Genomic DNA, 21,423 nt, shown 5'->3' on the forward strand with positions numbered 1-21,423 from the left:
AATACTCATATCTGAAGTTTTTTGATAACCATGATTTGGTCAAGGGAAGTAAATGCTGCTTTTCAGCTGTGATATTTACCGTGACAGTAGCGTCCCATGCCTAGCACTTTAGGATTAGCGATGTGGGTCAGTCTGTCTTATCATCACAACTGTCATTTAAACGCACGCGTCCCTTTCTCTATCTCCCCACGAAAGAGGTCAAGTTTTTCTTTACTTCAGCTCAAAATTGTGGGTCGTGTCGTGCGGGGTATAATCGGTCTTTTGATTCCTTTCACATTTTGTGGCAAGGGACAGAGAAACAGTTCAAACACCAGAGTAGAGTCAGTTCAGTATCCATTTCATGTTTACTTGATATTGAATTCATGTTTCAGCATAAATCCACGAAGAGGCATTGCTTCATAGACGTCGCCGGGGTCACACACTTGTTGTGAGGACGCACAGTCAAAACTTTCCACCGGTCTCCTTTGTAATAGTGTTGTGGAGGACGTCTATCCATTGCAACCATGTCTGAGAAAGTGGCTATTATTGGCAGGTAGGGACGGCGTTTTGTGACTTTACAATTACAATAGATTGTGGGGTAATTAAATACAGTGTAACTTCTGATGCACATGTGTTGTTAATACATAAACATGTACAATTAAAGACAAGGGACAAGCGTGCATATGACACTCACACGCACACACACACACACACACACACACACACACACACACACACACACACACACACTTCAGAGTCATACTTTTTTGTGTAAATCATTAAATGCATGACGTTGGATGATAGGAAATATAGTAGTCAATCAGTTGTATGCCTTTAAATTGTGTGAGTGATAAGACAATAACTTCTGACTCCACAGTGGCCTGATTGGTCAGTTCTGGTCCATGATCTTTGCCAGCGGCGGCTACAGCGTGTCCATCTATGACATCGACGACAAGCAGGTGTCAAAGGCCTTGACCTTGATTCGAGAGAAGCTGCACCTTTACGAGCAGCAAGGTTGTCTGCGAGGAAAGAGCTCAGCGGCCGAACAAGCACAGCTGATATCAGGTCACACTGACCTGGCCGAGTGCGTCGAGGGGGCGTGCTATTTACAGGTGGGTGACAGGTCATCAAAAACGACTTGGAACTGAAAATTAAGGTACAATAATGTATGCACACTTTCAGTTAGCATGACCATATTTCTTATTGGGCAGTGAAAGTCCATACAAAAACATGTAGTAATAGTAGTGTAGTGTAGTGTTTGTGAAACTCTCACATGCTTATGGAAGTTGCTTGTTCATTTCATTATGTTTGTTATTATCTCGGGTGCCCATCCACTGGTTCCGCATAATTCTCTGTTACTTTATTGCACATGCTGTACGCATTTAGAGCGCTTACTTCCCTTTGTTTATCAGATCTTGTTTTTTTCATTTTTTGGATAAATGTCTTTGATGACGTCATATCCGGCTTTTCGTGAAAGTTGAGGCGGCACTGTCACGCTCTCATTTTTCAACCAAATTGGTTGAAATTTTGGTCAAGTAATCTTCGACGAAGCCCGGACTTTGGTATTACATTTCAGCTTGGAGGCTTAAAATTTAATTAATGAGTTTGCTCATTAAAGTTGTCATTAAAATCTATTTTTTGCAAACAGATTTAAAATTGATTGCATCGTATTCTTCATCACATTCTGAATCTAAAAATATATACATATGTCATGTTTACTCTTAAAATGTGATCACAATTAACGAAAATAGATTAATTAGTCTTACGATTAGAATTTAAGAAATCGATCCAAAAATGATTGAAGGGTTATAGTACATAATATTACTCACAGATACATATATATATAGTAATAGTACTCATGGGTAGTAGACAGTATTTATAGCAGCTTTCTAATTAACAGGTATACTTATGCTCCACATCGAAATACAGAGTTGTCTTGTTTTCATTTGCAAATGAGTGACACTGACAGTTCACAGAGAGGCTTGTAATTCATAGATGAATTGAAAATATATATATAAAGCGAACTTTTGTTATTTACAGACAAGTAACAGTTGTTAGGAAATTGTCCTTGTGTTCATGCATGTCGCTGTTATCCAATACTGCAGTGTTGTTCCCAGGCCTGGGTCTTTGGTCATGGACACATACCTTTTTTGATCTAACGCGTTGGTTTGATCTAACACCTGGCCGCTCCACCGTCTGATAGTTTTGACATTTAGGAGGTGTCCTGACCATCAGTTTAACTACCAAGAGAACTAAGTCAGGTCATCAGTGCCTGTAGACATTTTCGATTCAAGTCCATCTGACCAATTGTCCGCTGAGGCTGGGTATAACCCTGCATGTGCTTATGCACATTGATTGGTAATTTAGGACACCTCTATGAAGACCAAAGTGTCCGTAGTATTGCCTTTTCATGACACGCAAGGTTGATGTGCGCTGTGTTTGTGTCCAGGAGTGCGTGCCGGAGGTGGTTGACCTGAAGACCAAGGTGTTCCAGCAGCTGGACATCATGCTGACTGATACCATGGTCGCCGCCAGCTCCTCCTCTTGTCTGGGACCCTCCCAGTTTGCCGGCAGCATGCAGCACAGAGACAGGGTGGTGGTGGCTCATCCTGTGAGTGTGTGTGTTGGGGGGGGGGGGGGGGGGGGGGTGGTAGCTAGCTCCTCCAGCTGTCTGAGGGGTGGGGGGGGGGAGAGAGAGAGGAGTGAGATGTTTTGATTGTTTGTCCATGGACAAAAGCGAGAGTGATGATGCATCATCCAGTTTCAGTTTGTCTGCGATTCTGACAGTCTGTTTGTCTGTCAACTTGTTCGTGTCTAGGTCTGCATTTCCTGTATGTGTCCATCTGCATGCCAGCCTGTATGTCAAAGTGCATGTGTGTTTAAACATTTTTCATTAATTTTGCCCTTGACTCTATCAGTCTGCATGAGCTAAACTGAACATCTTTGTATGTGGTGGCTTTCTTTGCCAGGACATTTTTTCAAGTAGCAAGTTACCTCCCTTCTGTCACTTTTTATAATTGTTGCCCTTGTTTCATGTGTGGTACCATGTCACGTGTTGCAGGTCAACCCACCGTACTTCATCCCCCTGGTGGAGATCGTGCCGGGCCCGTGGACAGCGCCTGATGTACTGGAGAAGACGCGCGCCATCATGGAGAAAGTCGGTCAGTCGCCCATCACGTTGCGTAAAGAGGTGCCCGGCTTTGCCCTCAACCGCATCCAGTACGCCATCATCAATGAATGCTGGGACATGCTCAAGGTAACGCTCGGCTGTTAACACTGATTGGGGGAGGGGGGAAGGGGGTTGTACTGGTAAGCGGTATCTGTCATCCTTTAAGTGGAGTCAGCATGCTGTCTGTTTAGGCCAAGAGAAAACATTCAGTGTTTCTGATTCTTCAACTGAACAGTCCTTATTTCTTCCTCCAGGGCCTGGAGCTTGTTTTACTCTTCAAACACAAAGAACAGTTAAGAACAACAGAGCTCATGAGAAACAAACATTTGTGTTGTTGTCCAAAGCGGCATGTACATCATGAAATTTCAATGTCTTGGTAAACAGACAGTCCAGTGCAGCATTGGGAAGCTCTCTGCAGGGTAGAAAGCCATGCACATTTTGTTGATGTGATCCTGATTAACATCATGTGCACCAGCTTCATTGTCATTCCATCACCAAGCTGACATCGGCTTGGGAAAATGTTTCTTGGTACCCTTGTAATTATTGAGTCACTAAATTAAAGAGTTTACCACATTTTCAAAGAGAGTTCAATAGCGTTTGGCCAAGTTTTGCAGTTTTTGAATGAGTCAAATCTCTGGTTCGAATGCTTAACTTGATATCATTTGTTCTTGTTTTATAATACGTGTAGTGTTGTCTGCTGTACATGCACATTGTACTTGTGATGACTGTCTGACTTCACACAGCAAGGCATCCTGAGTCCCGAGGACATTGACAAGGTGATGAAGGACGGGCTGGGACCGCGCTACGCCTTCATCGGCCCACTGGAGACCATGCACCTCAACGCTGATGGTGAAACCTTATGTAGTGTCAGCTGACAATATCATGTCATGTAGAGAGCTGTCGTCAAGTTTTGAGCTGAACTGCACAGCCTCTCTATGGAGATCATAACCATAAGAGGCTGTAATGATAGTTTTGTCTTCACGAATAAAAGAAGACTGGTTCTGCAGAGCATTCACTTGCACTTTTTGTGTTCTGATTCTTATAAATCTGATGAAAATAAAAATATATTCCTTTGATATTTTATCTCACCTGTGGATAATATACATCGGAGAAAAAGCCAATTGCTAACATAAGGGACTGCGCTCTTCAGAGTTTACTTATCTGCTAATACACTATCATTAAGAACTAAGCATGAATAGTTATAGGGGAGCTAGTTTCAGGCATTGTGATATGAGCAAAACACAGACTTGTCAGAGAATGCAAGATTTAGACATGTAGGATGGTTTTATGAACGCAGTGTGCAAATACATGCGACTGCACCCGTTTTTTTTACACCGGTGCTGTGCTCTGTCTTGTTCAGGCATCGTGGACTACTGCCAGCGCTACGCGGACGGTGCATACAAAGTGTGTGAGACCTTGGCCCCGCCCCCTATCCAGTACGACCTTGACACTGCCGGCAAAGTGCTGAATGAATTCAAGGACACCATTCCTCTGGACAAGATCCCGGACAGACGGCAGTGGAGAGATGACCGCCTTGCCGCCCTGGCCACCTTGAAACGCCAGTGTGACGCCAAAGACAAACAGTAGCACTCGCACATCCCAAAACAGAGAGATTGCTAAAGTTCCAAAATTCACAATCAATAAACGAGAATGGTAAGTTATTGGGACGTTTAATTTATGACAAAACAAAGCAATCACAGGTACTTCAACCCAATGGTCTTTTAAGTGGACAGACAGGCAAACACTTATGGTAAAGACAATAAACAATTACAGTGAAACCCGGCTATATTGAAGTGGCACGGGACCCGGGAAGACCTTTAATATATCCGGAACTTCAATATAGGCAATTCTCGGTTATATTGAATTTCCCTCCTTGTTCCTTCAGAAATTCAATATAACCGAATTTTTGAGTCACTTGAGAAAAAGTGACTCTATGTAATCGGTCAGTGTTAGTCTGTCCGGCCGGCCGGCCGGCCGTCCGTAGACACCACCTTAACGTTGGACTTTTCTCGGAAACTATCAAAGCGATCGGGCTCATATTTTGTTTAGTCGTGACCTCCAATGACCTCTACACTTTAACGATGGTTTTGTTGACCTTTGACCTTTTTTTTTATTTTATTTTTTTTATTTGTTGAGTCACTTGAGAAAAAGTGACTCTATGTAATCGGTCAGTGTTAGTCTGTTAGTTGAAATATCATATCTCTGAAACTATTCATCGGATTTGATTCAAACTTTATAGGATTATTCTTTACATCAAATTATTTACATCTGTAGCTTTTTGTCCATCTGATGCCTCATATAATATTCAGAACTGCGAAAGTGACTCGATCGAGCGTTTGCTCTTCTTTTTTTTTTTTAAATTTTTTTTTTTTTTGAGTCACTTGAGAAAAAGTGACTCTATGTAATCGGTCAGTGTTAGTCTGTCTGGCCGGCCGGCCGGCCGGCCGGCCGTCCGTAGACACCACCTTAACGTTGGACTTTTCTCGGAAACTATCAAAGCGATCGGGCTCATATTTTGTTTAGTCGTGACCTCCAATGACCTCTACACTTTAACGATGGTTTCGTTGACCTTTGACCTTTTTCAAGGTCACAGGTCAGCGTCAAAGGAAAAATTAGACATTTTATATCTTTGACAAAGTTCATCGGATGTGATTGAAACTTTGTAGGATTATTCTTTACATCAAAGTATTTACATCTGTAGCCTTTTACGAACGTTATCAGAAAAACAAGGGAGATAACTAGCCTTTTCTGTTCGGCAACACACAACTTAACGTTGGGCTTTTCTCGGAAACTATAAAAGTGACCGGGCTCAAATTTTATGTGAACGTGACTCCCAGTGACCTCTACACTTTGACGTCTGCTTTGGTGACCTTTGACCTTTTTCAAGGTCACAGGTATGTCTTGAAGGAAAAAAATTGAAATATCATATCTCTGAAACTATTCATCGGATTTGATTCAAACTTTATAGGATTATTCTTTACATCAAATTATTTACATCTGTAGCTTTTTGTCCATCTGATGCCTCATATAATATTCAGAACTGCGAAAGTGACTCGATCGAGCGTTTGCTCTTCTTGTTTTTTCACTATACGTTCTTATTTCCGTATCCACACATTGCGTTTGATGTGAGATATACTAGCGGAAAAAAGTTAAGGACGGTTCACACACGCAATCACAGCAAAAGAACGAATGAACATATCGTACGGAAATTTGGAACACGTTTACTTCAGTCAATGTGCAACGCAACTGCAAAATTTGGGTTTATTTCATCGAGCCGATTCGGTTATTCATGTCCACAAACAGCAGAGGGGTCACAAATAAACAAAACAAGTCTTTCATGAGGTCAATAATGGGTGTGTCCGCCACGTTTGCGCTCAAGTTCACCACACCTTGACCGCATAGAGTTCATAAGCTTCGTGAAAAAGGCCTGTGGAATGGCCTGCCACTCCTGTTGGAGCATCTGCAGCAGGTTTCTGGGAGGCTGGTGGTTGGCCCTCACCTGCCTGTCCAGTTCGTCCCATACATGCTCTATGGGGTTCATGTCACATCGAAGGCAGGGAAATCCATCCTGACGACCCCGGTTTGCTGGATGTAGTCGTTGACAAGCCTGGCCCTATGAGGAGTAGCATTGTCATCCTGAAACACAGCGTTTGGGCCAATCTGCTGCAGGGTCGGCAAGACAATAGGGGCGAGAATTTTGTCCCTGTAGCGTTGACCAGTGAGATTCCCAACCACATGGTACAGGGGGTTGCGTTGATGAAGGCTGAAGCCCCCCCAAACCATGACAGCCCCCGCCGAAGGCCACCCTCTCATGCACTGTGTCGTCTTCATAACGCTCGCCCTCACGCCTCCAGACCTTGCGCCGGCCGTCAGAATGGTACAGGTTGAACCTGGACTCGTCACTGAATAGGACCTGAGCCCAGTCCCGGCGCGTCCATCTCAAGTGGCGGCGACTCCAGGCCAGAGGAGCCCGGTGATGAGCCTGTGTCAGCAGGGGACGCACAGCAGGACGACGACTCCGCAGCCGGGCGTCATGCAGGCGGTTGCCGATGGTCCTCTCACAAACGTTGATGTTAGTGGCCTCCCGTAACTGCCCTCTGATGACCTTGCAGGTGGTGGCCCGGTGCTGCAGCGCCTGCCGTTGGATGAAACGATCTTCCCTATGAGTGGTCTTTTTGGGGCGACCCAACCTGGGCCTCTCCTCGACATTGTTTGTCGTCTGGAACCGTTGATTCAGCCTTACAATGACTGAATGCGATACCCCAAGTTGCCTGGCCACTTCGCACTTGGATACGCCGTCGTGGAGCCAGGCAATTGCTCTTCCTCGGTTGAATGTTGTCAGCTTCCGTCTGGCAGGCATGGTGAGGAGATGGCAGCTCGCAGAAAATCGGCGGCTCATAAAGCCGAGTTCGTGATCACAATTCACACTCGAAGGATTGTCCTTGCATGTGCACAACAATTTTGCCATGTTACCTGCCTTATTCTACCCGTGCGCACGCCAAACAACAGCCTACTTTTTGGCGATTTTGCTATTTTAGTCACGTGCTGCAGCTCTGCGCCCGGGAGTCCCGTGCAGTTTTCCTGCTAACACAGCATAACCTACCCATTGGTGTGTAGCATGCGACAGCCATTTGATTTTGCTGACGAAAGAACAGGGTGTTTTAAACAAATGAAAGTCAGCGGGGAAATCAGTGGCCCGTCCCTAACTTTTTTCCGCTAGTATATATTCCCATTAATCTTTCACCTGTTGGATGTTGTTCTTCGAGCCTCCTTGCTTTTTTCTGCACACACACACGGTCACACACTCACGCTCCCCCCTTCCTTACACACACAAACACACAGAGCCATTCACAGTATCAGACCGACGCCAAATGAAGCATTTGTCACACACAAATAAACAGACAAACGAACAAGCAAAGTCCCTAAGATGTGCAGGTCCGATACGCAGTGCTAAAAAAGGAAGGGGGGAGGGAGGAGGATGTACACAAGTTACCAGCGCTGTTTACATCAATCATACGACTCAGTGATGAACAGCGGGGGTAACGTGTAACCTGCTCTTCTTCCAATCCCCCCCCCCCCCTCCTTTTTTAGCACTGCGTATCTGCACACATCACAATACACAACAGATCAATCATACGACACAGTGATGAGCAGCAGGGGTAGCTTGTATAACTTGACCTCCTCTTCTTACTCCCTCCCCCTCCCCCAAACTCTGCACACATCACACAACACAACACATCGATCCTACAACACAGTAAAGAGCAGTGGGGGTAACTTAAGTACCTCCTCCCCCCCCCCCCCCCCCCCCACAGTCTGCACACATCAGACAACACAACACACTAATCATACGACACAGTAATGATCGAACAGCGGGGGTAACTTGTGTAACCTGCTTTTCTTCCAATCCCCCCCCCCCTCACTCTGCACACATCACAATATGACACAGTGATGAGCAGCTGGGGTAGGTTGTTTAACCTCCTCTTCATCCACTCACCCCCCCCCCTCCCACCCTGCTCACATTAATCATACGACACAGTGATGACTCGATGACATCCCATGCGCACGAAAAAGATCCCACGTTCACAGCGAAAGTCTCAGGGCTTGGAAAACACGAAGACACGCATGCATCATCTCTCGTCTCTGATTATCATGATCGTTTTTCGATACTTTGACGAGACAAACCCAATGCTGGTGTGTCGAAGAAGACAGCCACAGCGGGCTTGTCCGAATCAAAGTATCACACCATATCTTCAGCATATTACCAATACCTGTCCCAGTTGGTCTAAGAGGACGTTAAAACCTAACAGTCAGTCAGTCAGTGATGAACATCTTTCTTTCTTTATTTATTTGGTGTTTAACGTCGTTTTCAACCATTCAAGGTTATATCGCGACGGAGTGATGAACAGTGGGGGTAACTTGTTTAACCTCCCCTTCCTCAACTGATTGCGCTGACAGAGACGTGTCATATCATTCGGCGCCCGCGCAGGCATTGTTCTTAAAAATAAAAAGTTAAACAAATCTTTGGAGCAAACATTTAATATAGCCAGGTAAAAACGTCCCGTGGGCTGAATTTTTGTTTCAATATAGCCGGGATTTCAATATAGCCGACTTCAATGTAGCCAACATTTTTTAACAAAGAAAAAGTAGAGCTTCAGCCGGGACCTGAAAAATTCTTCAATATAGCCGGGATTTCAATATAGCCTACTTCAATATAGCCGGGTTTCAGCTTCACAAGCGTTGCTGATGCTCAGTCTGTGGTGAGAATGATGGTTACAGTCCTTTGGGTTGATGTACTTGTTATTGTTTTGTTTTGTTTTGTCATAAATTAAACATTCCAATAACTTGCCATTTTTCTTTTTTTATTGTAGCACTCACAGTCCTTCCTCTGTGTTCTTTGTGTGCTTGTAGGCAGATATAAATATGAATTGTGGTAAGAGGGCGCAAAGCTTGTTAAAAAAAAAAAAACCATCAAAATAACTCGACCTGATTGATAATGACAAGAAATTCCTCCGAGGCAGGAAAAACACCCCCGTCCTTACCATTCTCACTGCCACCAACTGAGAAGGTTATTTCCCTTTGACCATTAATATGTCCCTCTATAAGTCCTTGTAGAATCTTAATCCACCAATAACTCCCTAACCGTGTGTTTGACTGGTCCCAATTTTTGTAAGGACCGTCTCAGGAATGTATAGAACCTGTTCACCAAGTTTGGTGACGATCGGTCCGTTCATTCTTGAGATCTATATGCGAACACAAACACACAAACAAACAAACACATCGACCGAATCCTATACACACCCCTATACCGGGGGTGTAAAAAACACCTTGTGGGTTTACTGTGTAAGCCTTTCCGGCACAGCTGCACGTTGAATGAACCCCATGATTTTGGATGACTTTATTTGGATGAAGTTTTGTGGTCGACTTCAGACTGTGTGTTTGATTTTTATGCACATTTGTATGATGTGTAAAATATTTAACCGGGATATGTGCAGGGGGGTAGCTTGAAGGGTGGGTTTGTGTGTGCATATATTATTTTTATATGTGTGCATGTTTGTGTGTTTGTTTGTGTGTGTGTGGAGTTTGCAGCTTTATTTGTCAAGAATCTGAGCAGGAATGTGTTGTTGTGACTGGGGATGTTAAGGTTACTTTTTTCCGTCTTTTGATCTGAGGGTGATAAATCATCCACCCAAAATTATTTTTACAAAGTGATGCTGGAAAATCTCAACATGTTCACTGATTCCAAGGACAGGGATGCACATGTATCTACTGTTGACATGTTTCTATCAGTTTGTTTTTATGTTATTAGTTTGATGAGTCTTTGGTGACCAGTTTGCATTTTTACAGCAACATTTGCTCAAGCTCACAACATTGCTGTAGAATTTACAACTTGTATCTAGATCTGTAGTGTTCACGTTAGCTTTGTGTATGTGCACCATGCATGGTTCTGTCTTGTTGAATGCTTGGATTTTGTTAAATAAGTATTTTTATATACATTGTTTTAATTTCTTGTGTTTAAAAATAATGAGAAATGGATCATGAAGAAATCAAATTGCATCTTTACTTGATTGCATTTAATGCTGCATAACTGATGCAAGGGAAAATTGCTTCAGTTCAATGATGCTATAAAAAATGATATACTGATTAAAATATGATGAAGCGAAGCAGACATCTTGTTTTTTCTCTGTATGTGCATACAGTGCAGGGGTGGAGCAGTTAAGCCAGAGGGGGGGGGGGGGGGGGGGTTTACAACCTGGGGTCCAGGGGTAGACCCCTTGTGGGGTACATGGGCAAGGCCCCGTTGGGGGGTCTTGGGGGCTTTGCCCCCCAGAAGCTGAAGAGTTTTAGCTATTTTATGAACAATTTATGGCTTATCCTTGATTTTAAACATGATCAACTGGTGTCAGCAGCCACTCATTATTTCTTTTAAAAGGTAGTATTATTTTTTTTTATTTTTATCCAATAACAACAGCAATCATCAAATAAATTGTATCCAACTAAACAAACTGAAAAATGGCAAAGGAAATAAACAACAACAAAACTCTTTATTCCTGAGTGTTAGAAGCAACAAAATTGACTTTTTTGTTTTGTTTTATTTGTTTTTCTCTCACAATTCTGAGTATTAGAAACAAGAAAATATACATCATTTTTGTTTTTCACAATTCCGAGTATTAGAAGCAACAAAATGTAAATCATTTTCAGTTTTTCACAATAGTTGCTTATGCACCAACACATGGCTAGTTTCTCTGGAACAAACCGCGTCTTTATTCTCAAAGCCCTTCATTGAAGCTGGCGAGTCCTGATGACCATCACCTCAGACCTGTCTATTTGCTAGGCCCCGCCTTCTGGTCAGCCGCTGCCATCTCCACCTTGAGTTTGGCCAGCGCGGCCAGTCTGTTGTCCCGCCACTGTCGCCGTGTCTGTAAGTCAGAGATCGGCCCTGCCACGGCCTCCATGTCTGTCTTGATGGCGTCCAGCGTCGGCCCCAGAGCCATCTTCTCTGCTGATTCCTGGTGCTTCTGGATGTCGAAGATCATGTCGGCGTAGCGCTCCACGTAGCTGTCCATGCCTGCAATCAGTCATTAAAGCCACAGCCTTTTTCGTGTTAACGATCATGCTAAAGCAAAAGAACACTGGCGACTGCATGTGAGAGCGAAAAACAAAAAGACAAAAAAGCATTGTACTCACGTTGGAATGACGAAAACGAACCGAATACAGGCGACGTTTTGACGTCATGCCAAAAACAAGAAGAAATATGGTATTCTAGTGGTTGGTTATTCGTATTTTGTATCTTCTCTTCAGTTGATATTGCTATTCGAGCCATTTTAGTCGACAGCGTTACATTACAACTGTAAAAAAAACCACACAAAAAACCAATGTTGGATGGGGAATGTTACTGTGTACACACACAGTGTCCTTGAACGCAAGCATAAACACACGTACAGCACAAACGCAAATCAGACATGAATATAGTCATCTTTTTGTACGCATAACAACCACCGTTAATACTTGTCACACTCATTACTCAAATCAAACTAATATTTAGATGATGCAGAATGCTTGCTTTCATGGCCGTTTAGACTTGCTAACGTTATGTGCATCAAGAAAAAAGCAAGTGTGTACACACCTTCTGCATTGAGATACGCTGTCTCCCACGGTCCGATGAATGCGTAACGTGTTCCAAGTCCTGACGACATGACCTTGTCAAGGTCACCGGCTGATATCACCCCGTCCTGCACGTGACGAAAGACAAATGAGTACATCATTATACATTGAGCGCTCCCAAGAAAAACAAAAGCCGCAACCCACCGTATGCCTAAGCCCCACTGAATGTGTTGGTAGCAGATGATGTTCCGGCGCCAACTGACTTTTTCAGGTGCAGATCCATGGCCTCGCGGGACCGACGGATGCCGACGATAAAGATGATGATGGATAGATAGAGGTACCTACCCTGTGAGATAGGGGTACCTACCCATACAAGGCGCCCGGCCTCCCCCATGATAGCTTACTGCAGCCTGTTCTATAGGGGTACCTACCCTGTTAGACAGGGGTACCTACCCTGTCAGATAAGGGTACCTACCCTGTTAGATAGGGGTACCTACCCTGTTAGACAGGGGTACCTACCCTGTCAGATAAGGGTACCTACCCTGTTAGATAGGGGTACCTACCCGCACGAGGCGCCAGGCCTCCCCCATGATGGCGAACTGCAGCCTGTTGAGCACGAATCCCGCCACCTCCTTCTTGACCAGCACCGGCACCTGCCCCACCTCCCGCAGCAACTCCATCGTCGTCTGCACAACGTCCGCCCTCGTCCACTGCGACGGCACCACCTCCACCAGCGGCGCGTAGAACGGCGGGTTAGTCTGCACATCAATAAACACACCAAGGTGCGTAAGTAGAGGAAGGGCTCCTAATATGGACCACCTCCTGTTCTGACAAACTAATGGCGCTAGAGCGCTCAAAACAATTTCATTCGCTGTATTCACCCTCTCTGGATAACTTGCACATGTCAAAACAGTTGCAGAAACACAAACCTCAAAACCGTTTGACTTTTTCTTTTTTTTCTCACTTTTGGCAGCGTTCACTCTAAATTTGCCGCAGCCAAAGCTGTTATCACACAAGAATTGTTGTATTCGATAGCTAAGACCGTATTTTTGGCTCACGTAAGTGTAGCCTATGCGATGATAAACTTTGTCTGTCTGTGCGTGTGTGTGTGTGTGTGTGTGTGATAGAAACTTTAACATTTCCGAGTCTATGGATAAAGCTCGCATAAGAAGATTACGTCTCGGTCAAAAGTGTTTGACGTGTGTGATAGAAACTTTAACATTTGAAGACGTCACATTATGACGTAAGAGGGTTAGACGTAACGCAAAGGAATTACTGAAAGTCTCGGTCATTGTTATTGTGAGCGAGCCGAGACTGGAGTTGGCAGATCCAGTGTCTCGCTTTCTTGCACAGTTTCACCTATGCTTACTGTGTGTGTGTGTGTGTGTGTATGTGTGACGGAGTGATTGAGTTTGTGTTACTGTTTGTCGATTTCTTACGTGAGCCTTGATGGCTTCGCCTCTTGTTTAACATTTTAACAGTGTTGACCCCGAGTTTCTACTGCAAACAAAAAAGAATAGCATATCCCCTAATATGGACCACTTTCAACAAATCGAAAATAAGAAAATCGAAAGGCTATTTTCATTAATTAATTCAGAAGCTTGCTGAAAATAACCTATAACTAGCCCTAGCTCGAAATTTAAAAAAAATATATAAAAAACTCTTCTTTTCGTGGCAGTTGATAATTTCACTTATTTTCACTCTGTTTTCGATAAGCTTCTTTAATTTCCTCGTGTGCTTCCGAAATAATGCTCTCATCAACCCGAAACAGATAAATCTAAAGCATATTTTAATTAGTCTGACTTGCACACTATAAGTTGTATCATGTTATTTTGAAGTATATGGGTCCTTTTTACAGTGATTTGCGAAGGCCTCTTCACCGGTCCAGGCACCTAATATGGACCATTTGTGATTTTGTCTGTATTTAAGTTTTGCTGAATGTCTATCAAAGCTACTTCACGCTTATTAGGCATAACAGTTAACCTAAGAGAGAAGGACTACTGCAAACACAAAATGAAACTTCTTCGCAAGGAAACAAGCTAGCTATCAGCATAAAACACAAAGTGGTCCATATTAGGAGCCCTTCTCCTACCTCGATACAGGTCAAGTAGCATGTATTCGTCACAGTATCATTGATTTATTGTTGTCTGTTGTGTTTCTTGTTTGTCCACTTTTGAAGGCCGTAAGGTCGAGGTTTTTGTCACTGTTTTCCCTGGTCTTGAATCAAACGTTCCAACTTTAACCATGTAATCATTATTGTGTTTTTTCCCCATTTCTATTGGCTGTAACTCAAATTCCAAATCATGGCTTTGCCTAAAAAGTGAGACGTAATGTAGCAGTCTCATGAGTTAATAATGATATGTATGATCATGTAAACTGTATGATATGTGAATGCAGTGTGCATGCAGCCCATATAGTAAGTGCAGCGCTTACTGGGTGACAGATGACGAAGCGGTCCTTGTGACGCAGACCCTCACTGATGGCGGACGGCAGCAGAGCGCTGGTGGAGCTGGACAGTATGACGTCATCAGTGACCAGGGGGTCAACCTGGCTCCACACTGACCGCTTGATGTCCAGCCGCTCTGGTACACACTCCTGTAACACGTCACAGGTACAGTTGCTGTGCAACACGTCACTAGGACAGTTGGTAAGTAACACGTCACGGGGACAGTTGATGTGTAATACGTCACGGGGACAGATGATACTCAAACTCCCTAGCATGTTCTTCTCGTAAACACAATCGTTCAGGCATCCACGTAGGTCGCGCTTTGACACTCTCCCGCCTACACACACACTGCACACACACATAGGGTACACACACACACACACACACACACACTGCACACACACATAGGGTACACACACACACACACGCGCGCGCGCGCGCGCACGCGCGCGCGCGCGCACGCGCGCGCGCGCACGCACGCGCACACACACACATACACTGACACACACACACACACGTACACATACTGACACACACACACAACTTAGTACATAAGTTACCAGCACAAAGAAAGCGTCCTTGACACAGGTAGCAAGGTCAGTGACCCCAGTGATGAGGTCAAACTGTTGCTGGACGCTGAGTGACCCCCGCAGCAACCCCTCCCTCTCCAGGCTCCCCAGCTGGGTCTGGATGTCGGCCTTGGCCTTGCTAACCTGATCGGGTTCAAGGTCAAACAAGGTCACCTTGTAACCCCCGCTGGCGAAGATCATGGCAAAACTTCTGCCGATGAGGCCGCTAGAGTTGAACAGTAAACAAAGGTTCATGATATTAAATGATTAACTTGAGATAGGTGTCCATAGGTATATAGTTAACTAGATGATTACCCGCTTCGCCGGGTACCGGCTTTGCCGGGAAGAAGTAGAGCCGAATACCAGGCTGCGCCTGGGACCCGGCTTTGCCGGGTGTACGCCGGCTTCGCCGGCGCACGAAGGAAAGGAGATAAACGCGCAAAACAATGGAGACCTTCTAAAAATAGTAACGTAGTAACGGGAATATGGATTGACGCCACACGGAGGAAGGGAGATAATCGCGGCTGAAAACACTGGAGAAGATAAGGAAGAGTTACTGGTAGTGGATCCCGACAACAACAACAACAACAAAACAAAACAAGTCGCGTAAGGCGAAAATACAACATTTAGTCAAGTAGCTGTCGAACTCACAGAATGAAACTGAACACAATGCCATTTTTCAGCAAGACCGTATACTCGTAGCATCGTCAGTCCACCGCGCACGGCAAAGGCAGTGAAATTGATAAGATGAGCGGAGTAGTACTTGCGCTGAGAAGGATAGCACGCTTTTCTGTACCTCTCTTCGTTTTAACTTTCTGAGCGTGTTTTTAATCCAAACATATCATATCTATATGTTTTTGGAATCAGGAACCGACAAGGAATAAGATGAAGGTGTTTTTAAATTGATTTGGACAATTTAATTTTGATAATAATTTTTATATTTTTAATTTTCAGAGCTTGTTTTTAATCCAAATATAACATATTTATATATTTTTGGAATCAGAAAATGATAAAGAATAAGATGTACGTAAATTTGGATCGTTTTATAAAAAAATTTTTTTTTTTACAATTTTCAGATTTTTAATGACCAAACTCACTCATTAGTTTTTAAGCCACCAAGCTGAAATGCAATACCAAACCCCGGCCTTCGTCGAAGATTACTTGACCAAAATTTCAACCAATTTGGTTGAAAAATGAGAGCGTGACAGTGCCGCCTCAACTTTCACGAAAAGCCGGATATGACGTCATCAAAGACATTTATCAAAAAAATGAAAAAAATGTATGGGGATTTCATACCCAGGCACGCTCATGTCAAATTTCATAAAGATCGGTCCAGTAGTTTAGTCTGAATCGCTCTACACACACACACACAGACAGACAGACAGACAGACACACACACACACACACACACACACACACACACACACACACACACACACACACACACATACACCACGACCCTCGTCTCGATTCCCACTCTACGTTAAAATATTTAGTCAAAACTTGACTAAATATAAAAACGGTTCAGCGCGCACAGCGCTGCGCGCTGAGAGCACGTGTTAAAATATCTCATCGATGAGGTTTTGTCCGGGGTGTAGCTGAATACGGTGTCCAAATTTGAACAAGTCGCGTAAGGCGAAAATACAATATTTAGTCAAGTAGCTGCCATTTTTCAGCAAGACCGTATACTCGTAGCATCGTCAGTCCACCGCTCATGGCAAAGGCAGTGAAATTGACAAGAAGAGCGGGGTAGTAGTTGCGCTAAGAAGGATAGCACGCTTTTCTGTACCTCTCTTTGTTTTAACTTTCTGAGCGTGTTTTTAATCCAAACATATCATATCTATATGTTTTTGGAATCAGGAACCGACAAGGAATAAGATGAAAGTGTTTTTAAATTGATTTGGACAATTTAATTTTGAATTTTGTTTTTATATATTTAATTTTCAGAGCTTGTTTTTAATCCGAATATAACATATTTATATGTTTTTGGAATCAGCAAATGATGGAGAATAAGATAAACGTAAATTTGAATCGTTTTATAAATTTTTATTTTTTTTTACAATTTTCCGATTTTTAATGACCAAAGTCATTAATTAATTTTTAAGCCACCAAGCTGAAATGCAATACCGAACCCCGGGCTTCGTCGAAGAATACTTGACCAAAATTTGAACCAATTTGGTTGAAAAATGAGGGCGTGACAGTGCCGCCTCAACTTTCACGAAAAGCCGGATATGACGTCATCAAAGACATTTATCAAAAAAATGAAAAAACGTTCGGGGATTTCATACCCAGGAACTCTCATGTCAAATTTCATAAAGATCGGTCCAGTAGTTTAGTCTGAATCGCTCTTCACACACACACACACACACACGCACGCACACACACACACACACGCACACACGCACGCACATACACCACGACCCTCGTCTCGATTCCCCCCTCTATGTTAAAACATTTAGTCATAACTTGACTTTAGAAATGTAAAAAGATCCACCGAGAACTTTGGCCGTGCATCGCGAACAGACAGACAGACACTAGTCGTATATATATATATATAGATAGATTACATCCGCAAAACACAAAGCTGTGAATACCTTAGTCATTTAAAACATTGACGGGCGCTGTGGCGTGGTGGTAAGACGTCGGCCTCCTAATCGGAAGGTCGAGGGTTCGAATCCCGGCCGCGGCCGCCTGGTGGGTTAAGTGTGGAGATTTTTCCGATCTCCCAGGTCAACTTATGTGCAGACCTGCTAGTGGCTTATCCCCCTTCGTGTGTACACGCAAGCACAAGACCAAGTGCGCACGTAAAAGATCCTGTAATCCATGTCAGAGTTCGGTGGGTTATAGAAACACGAAAATACCCAGCATGCTTCCTCCGAAAGCGGCGTATGGCTGCCTAAATGGCGGGGTAAAAACGGTCATACACGTAAAATTCCACTCGTGCAAAAACACGAGTGTACGTGGGAGTTTCAGCCCACGAACGCAGAAGAAGAAGAAGAAGATTTAAAACAAAGTAGTTCACCATAGACAGCCGGACCGGAACGATGCAATCAGACAACATTGCATTCTATTTTTGACTCTCTGAAAGGCTGGACCTAGTAGGGGAAAGGCTCCTAATATGGACCGTCTCCTAATATGGACCACCTCCTGTTCTGACAAACTAACGGCGCTAGAGCGCTCAAAACAATTTCATTCGCTGTATTCACCCTCTCTGGATAACTTGCACATGTCAAAACAGTTCCAGAAACACAAACCTATGAGAGGGAGGGGCTTCCAACATGAGGCAGGGGTACAGGGGCTGGACCTAGTGTATGAGGGAGGGGCTTCCAACATGAGACAGGGGTACAGGGCCTGGACCTAGTGTATGAGAGGGAGGGGCTTCCAACATGAGGCAGGGGTACAGGGGCTGGACCTAGTGTATGAGAGGAAGGGGCTTCCAACATAAGGCAGGGGTACAGGGGCTGGACCTGGTGTATGAGAGGGAGGAACTTCCAAAATGAGACAGGGCTACAGGGGCTGGACCTAGTGTATGAGAGGGAGGGGCTTCCAACATAAGGCAGGGGTACAGGGGCTGGACCTAGTGTATGAGAGGGAGGGGATTCCAACATGAGGTAGGGGTCGTAACGTCAGTACAAAATGGAATTGCCCAGTGGTGACAAAAAAAGAAACTGCTTGCCCGTCTTACAACTCTAAACTCACGTCTTAAAAAACAACTGAATACACTTTTTACGAATTTATTTTCCAGAGAAGTATATTTAATTAAGTATCACATTATTAGCATGAATCCTTGTGTGCACTTTGGGTTTACATATCGTACCCAAGCAATCAATTCTCTCACTTGATGCTTTTGGCTTTGTAATACCAATAATCAACACAGCTTTAACACGACGTTGTAGCAGCCTAGAAACTATCAAACATGTCTGAGCTGACAAACGCATGCTATCTATGGATTCTTGTTTTTAATTCTACCCAATTATCAACATGTCTTTAGTGTGCATTTTTTAGCGTGAAAAAAGCATAAAGTCAAACATTATTTCAAACACAAGTACATTCGATCGTTTCTTTACTGATGCCGTAAAGTGCATTACATTGCGTTTTACACACGATCATCATTTGTCAGAGTTCAATGTGCAAATGTCATGCATTATGCTACTAAACGGACAAACGTTTGCTATAAGCTGTATCATTGTGTTTTTGTGTGTGTGGCAGCTCAAGACAAAAATCTAGCACCGGTGGTATGCAGCCCAAACACGCACCGTCACAAACATACACGGACTCGGACGTACGCACTATACGCACACCCTCTAGAGGGCTCCCCATAGTGCGCGTCCCTGCGTCCTAAACGCACGACTAGTAGCCGAAAACACGTAGATCTACTAGAAATTTATGGAGGGGGTCCCGGGACGCATTAACCTTTAAAAGAGCGTGTAACATTCTGCTAAAACATAATCTATGTTTTATGTCCAATACCAAATATCTGTACATGGGAGATAACCACCTACTTTACATGTACTATAACCAGAAGAGTGGTTCCCCCTCTTCCCTAACTAAGATGGCTGAATAAACACACATATTTTACCTCTGTCTCCTGAGTCCACAATCCGAGCGAATCCTTCATAACACACACACCATCAAACATTACAGAGCGGGTCCTGGGACGCACTAAATTTCCCGTTTATCGTGTACCTTTTCAGACTGCAATCGTCATCTATTGTACACAGTACACACTGCATGACCACAATGTTTTATAGGTACACCAGTACTATTCGGCTTTTGGACCCTCAGGACCCTCTAACATTTTGCACTGGGAGTCCATGGACCCTCTACAAATTTAAAAGTGGGTGTCCCGGGACTCTCCAGGAGGGGCGTCCGTGGGTAGCCCTGACCCTGATACACACAAACACAGACGCACACACAAGACACCGCGGCACACACTGACATGACGGGCCGGCCACACCGTCACATAGGCCATACACACGCGGACGCCGGACGCACGAACGTATGCACTGTTACGCACAACCACACCACACCGCTTACACACACACACACGCACGCACGCACGCACGCGCGCACACACACACCGTCACACACACACACACCCTACCTGCCGATTATGCCCACTTTTCGCCGCCCTTGCTCTGCCATTGTGCTTTGAACAGACCAGACGTACGGACCTACAGGAATCAGTCCGACTTCTCGCTTTGCCACAAGTTTCTGTAGCCCCAGTTCTTGAGTTCTCCTGTTCCTTTCTCGTGTGAGTGAAGTAACAATACTGGATAGATTATCTTTCTTGATATCTGCTCACTCTCGCCACAGCGACTCGGTGAAGCGGGTGGTGTTTTACTTGTGGGTGTTGTGTCTGTGAACCACGGAGGAATGTCTGTGTCTGGTCACATGCCACGGACACCCACAGACCTTGAGTGATGGCAAGTGGGTCAGTGATAACTTCTCATGGTAAAGTTAGGTGTGGGTAATGAATAGGCCTACAGGCGGAGTATAACGAATGATACCGTCTGTTTGGGGTCACGAACACAACTCACGTCACCTTAATTGGCCTTGTGTGTGTGTGTGTGTGTGTTCCGTGTGTTTGCTGACTTACTGCAGATAGCACAACCACACTGTACTGCAGTTATCACCACTCATTGTGTCTGAGGTTCACTTCTCTGGTTCATACTGCCAATAAACACTCACACGCACAGTTGCACAGGCACACACAGACGGCCCGACTAAACTACGCGCCAGCACGCGCTAGCACGCGCCAGCACGCGCTACCTTGAACCATAGCACTGCCGGGTGACATGGGTGTATCGTCGGGGCTTCCATCCCCAACCGAGCGGGTAGGGGAACGGTCTCAGGGGGGTTAGCTGCGAATCAGAATAAGCAGCCAAACGGGTAGCGTTCACACACACACACACACACACACACACACACACACACAGAGGAATGACTGGCTCCGCATCCGACTGACTGCATGTGTTGGAACGAATGACTCCGTATCCGACATTGTCGGACATGGAGCCACGGCCTTAGGATAGCTCTCCTATAACGCGTCTTAATAATAATAATAATAAAGTGTATTTATATTGCGCCTATCCCTTACAAAAAACAAAAATATTTGGCTCTAAGCGCATTACAACATGTGTAGAGACTTGGTACAA

The 21,423-nt window shown here is 44.4% G+C and overlaps 2 protein-coding genes across 5 annotated transcripts; one reads left to right on the forward strand and one right to left on the reverse strand.

Annotated features, from left to right (window-relative positions):
* The first annotated feature begins 85 nt into the window (after window positions 1–85).
* Window positions 86–4,937, forward strand: LOC138961924 (lambda-crystallin homolog). 2 transcript variants are annotated; one of them, XM_070333603.1, is made up of 7 exons: window positions 86–126; window positions 372–532; window positions 857–1,091; window positions 2,429–2,590; window positions 3,041–3,235; window positions 3,892–3,997; window positions 4,509–4,937. In XM_070333603.1, the coding sequence occupies exons 2-7, from the start codon at window positions 504–506 to the stop codon at window positions 4,733–4,735; spliced, it is 954 nt and encodes a 317-aa protein (XP_070189704.1). In that variant the 5' UTR covers window positions 86–126; window positions 372–503; the 3' UTR covers window positions 4,736–4,937. The 2 variants fall into 2 exon arrangements, with proteins under 2 accessions (XP_070189704.1, XP_070189703.1); XM_070333602.1 differs by having other exon boundaries at window positions 114–197.
* Window positions 4,938–11,218: 6,281 nt separating this feature from the next.
* Window positions 11,219–20,990, reverse strand: LOC138961923 (lambda-crystallin-like). Of its 3 annotated transcripts, none has more exons than XM_070333598.1 (6): window positions 20,370–20,990; window positions 15,257–15,491; window positions 14,684–14,845; window positions 12,814–13,008; window positions 12,273–12,378; window positions 11,219–11,714 (listed from the first exon to the last, which is right to left on the reverse strand). In XM_070333598.1, the coding sequence occupies exons 1-6, from the start codon at window positions 20,408–20,410 to the stop codon at window positions 11,470–11,472; spliced, it is 984 nt and encodes a 327-aa protein (XP_070189699.1). In that variant the 5' UTR covers window positions 20,411–20,990; the 3' UTR covers window positions 11,219–11,469. The 3 variants fall into 3 exon arrangements, with proteins under 3 accessions (XP_070189699.1, XP_070189702.1, XP_070189700.1); XM_070333601.1 differs by lacking the exon at window positions 20,370–20,990 and adding an exon at window positions 19,845–19,969; XM_070333599.1 differs by lacking the exon at window positions 20,370–20,990 and adding an exon at window positions 19,496–19,548.
* Window positions 20,991–21,423: the final 433 nt, after the last annotated feature.

The sequence above is a fragment of the Littorina saxatilis genome, linkage group LG3, assembly GCF_037325665.1.
Source record: "Littorina saxatilis isolate snail1 linkage group LG3, US_GU_Lsax_2.0, whole genome shotgun sequence".
Classification (NCBI taxonomy): domain Eukaryota; kingdom Metazoa; phylum Mollusca; class Gastropoda; order Littorinimorpha; family Littorinidae; genus Littorina; species Littorina saxatilis.

Coding starts and splice junctions, on each gene's coding strand:
- LOC138961924 (XM_070333603.1), top strand. CDS start 504: ATGTCTGAGAAAGTGGCTATTATTGGCAG. Junction 3,236..3,891: donor AATGCTGGGACATGCTCAAG/GTAACGCTCGGC, acceptor GACTTCACACAG/CAAGGCATCCTGAGTCCCGA. Junction 3,998..4,508: donor CATGCACCTCAACGCTGATG/GTGAAACCTTAT, acceptor TGTCTTGTTCAG/GCATCGTGGACTACTGCCAG.
- LOC138961923 (XM_070333598.1), bottom strand. CDS start 20,410: ATGGCAGAGCAAGGGCGGCGAAAAGTGGGCATAATCGGCAG. Junction 14,846..15,256: donor AGGACGCTTTCTTTGTGCTG/GTAACTTATGTA, acceptor GACGTGTTACAG/GAGTGTGTACCAGAGCGGCT. Junction 13,009..14,683: donor GCTTCGTCATCTGTCACCCA/GTAAGCGCTGCA, acceptor ATTGATGTGCAG/ACTAACCCGCCGTTCTACGC.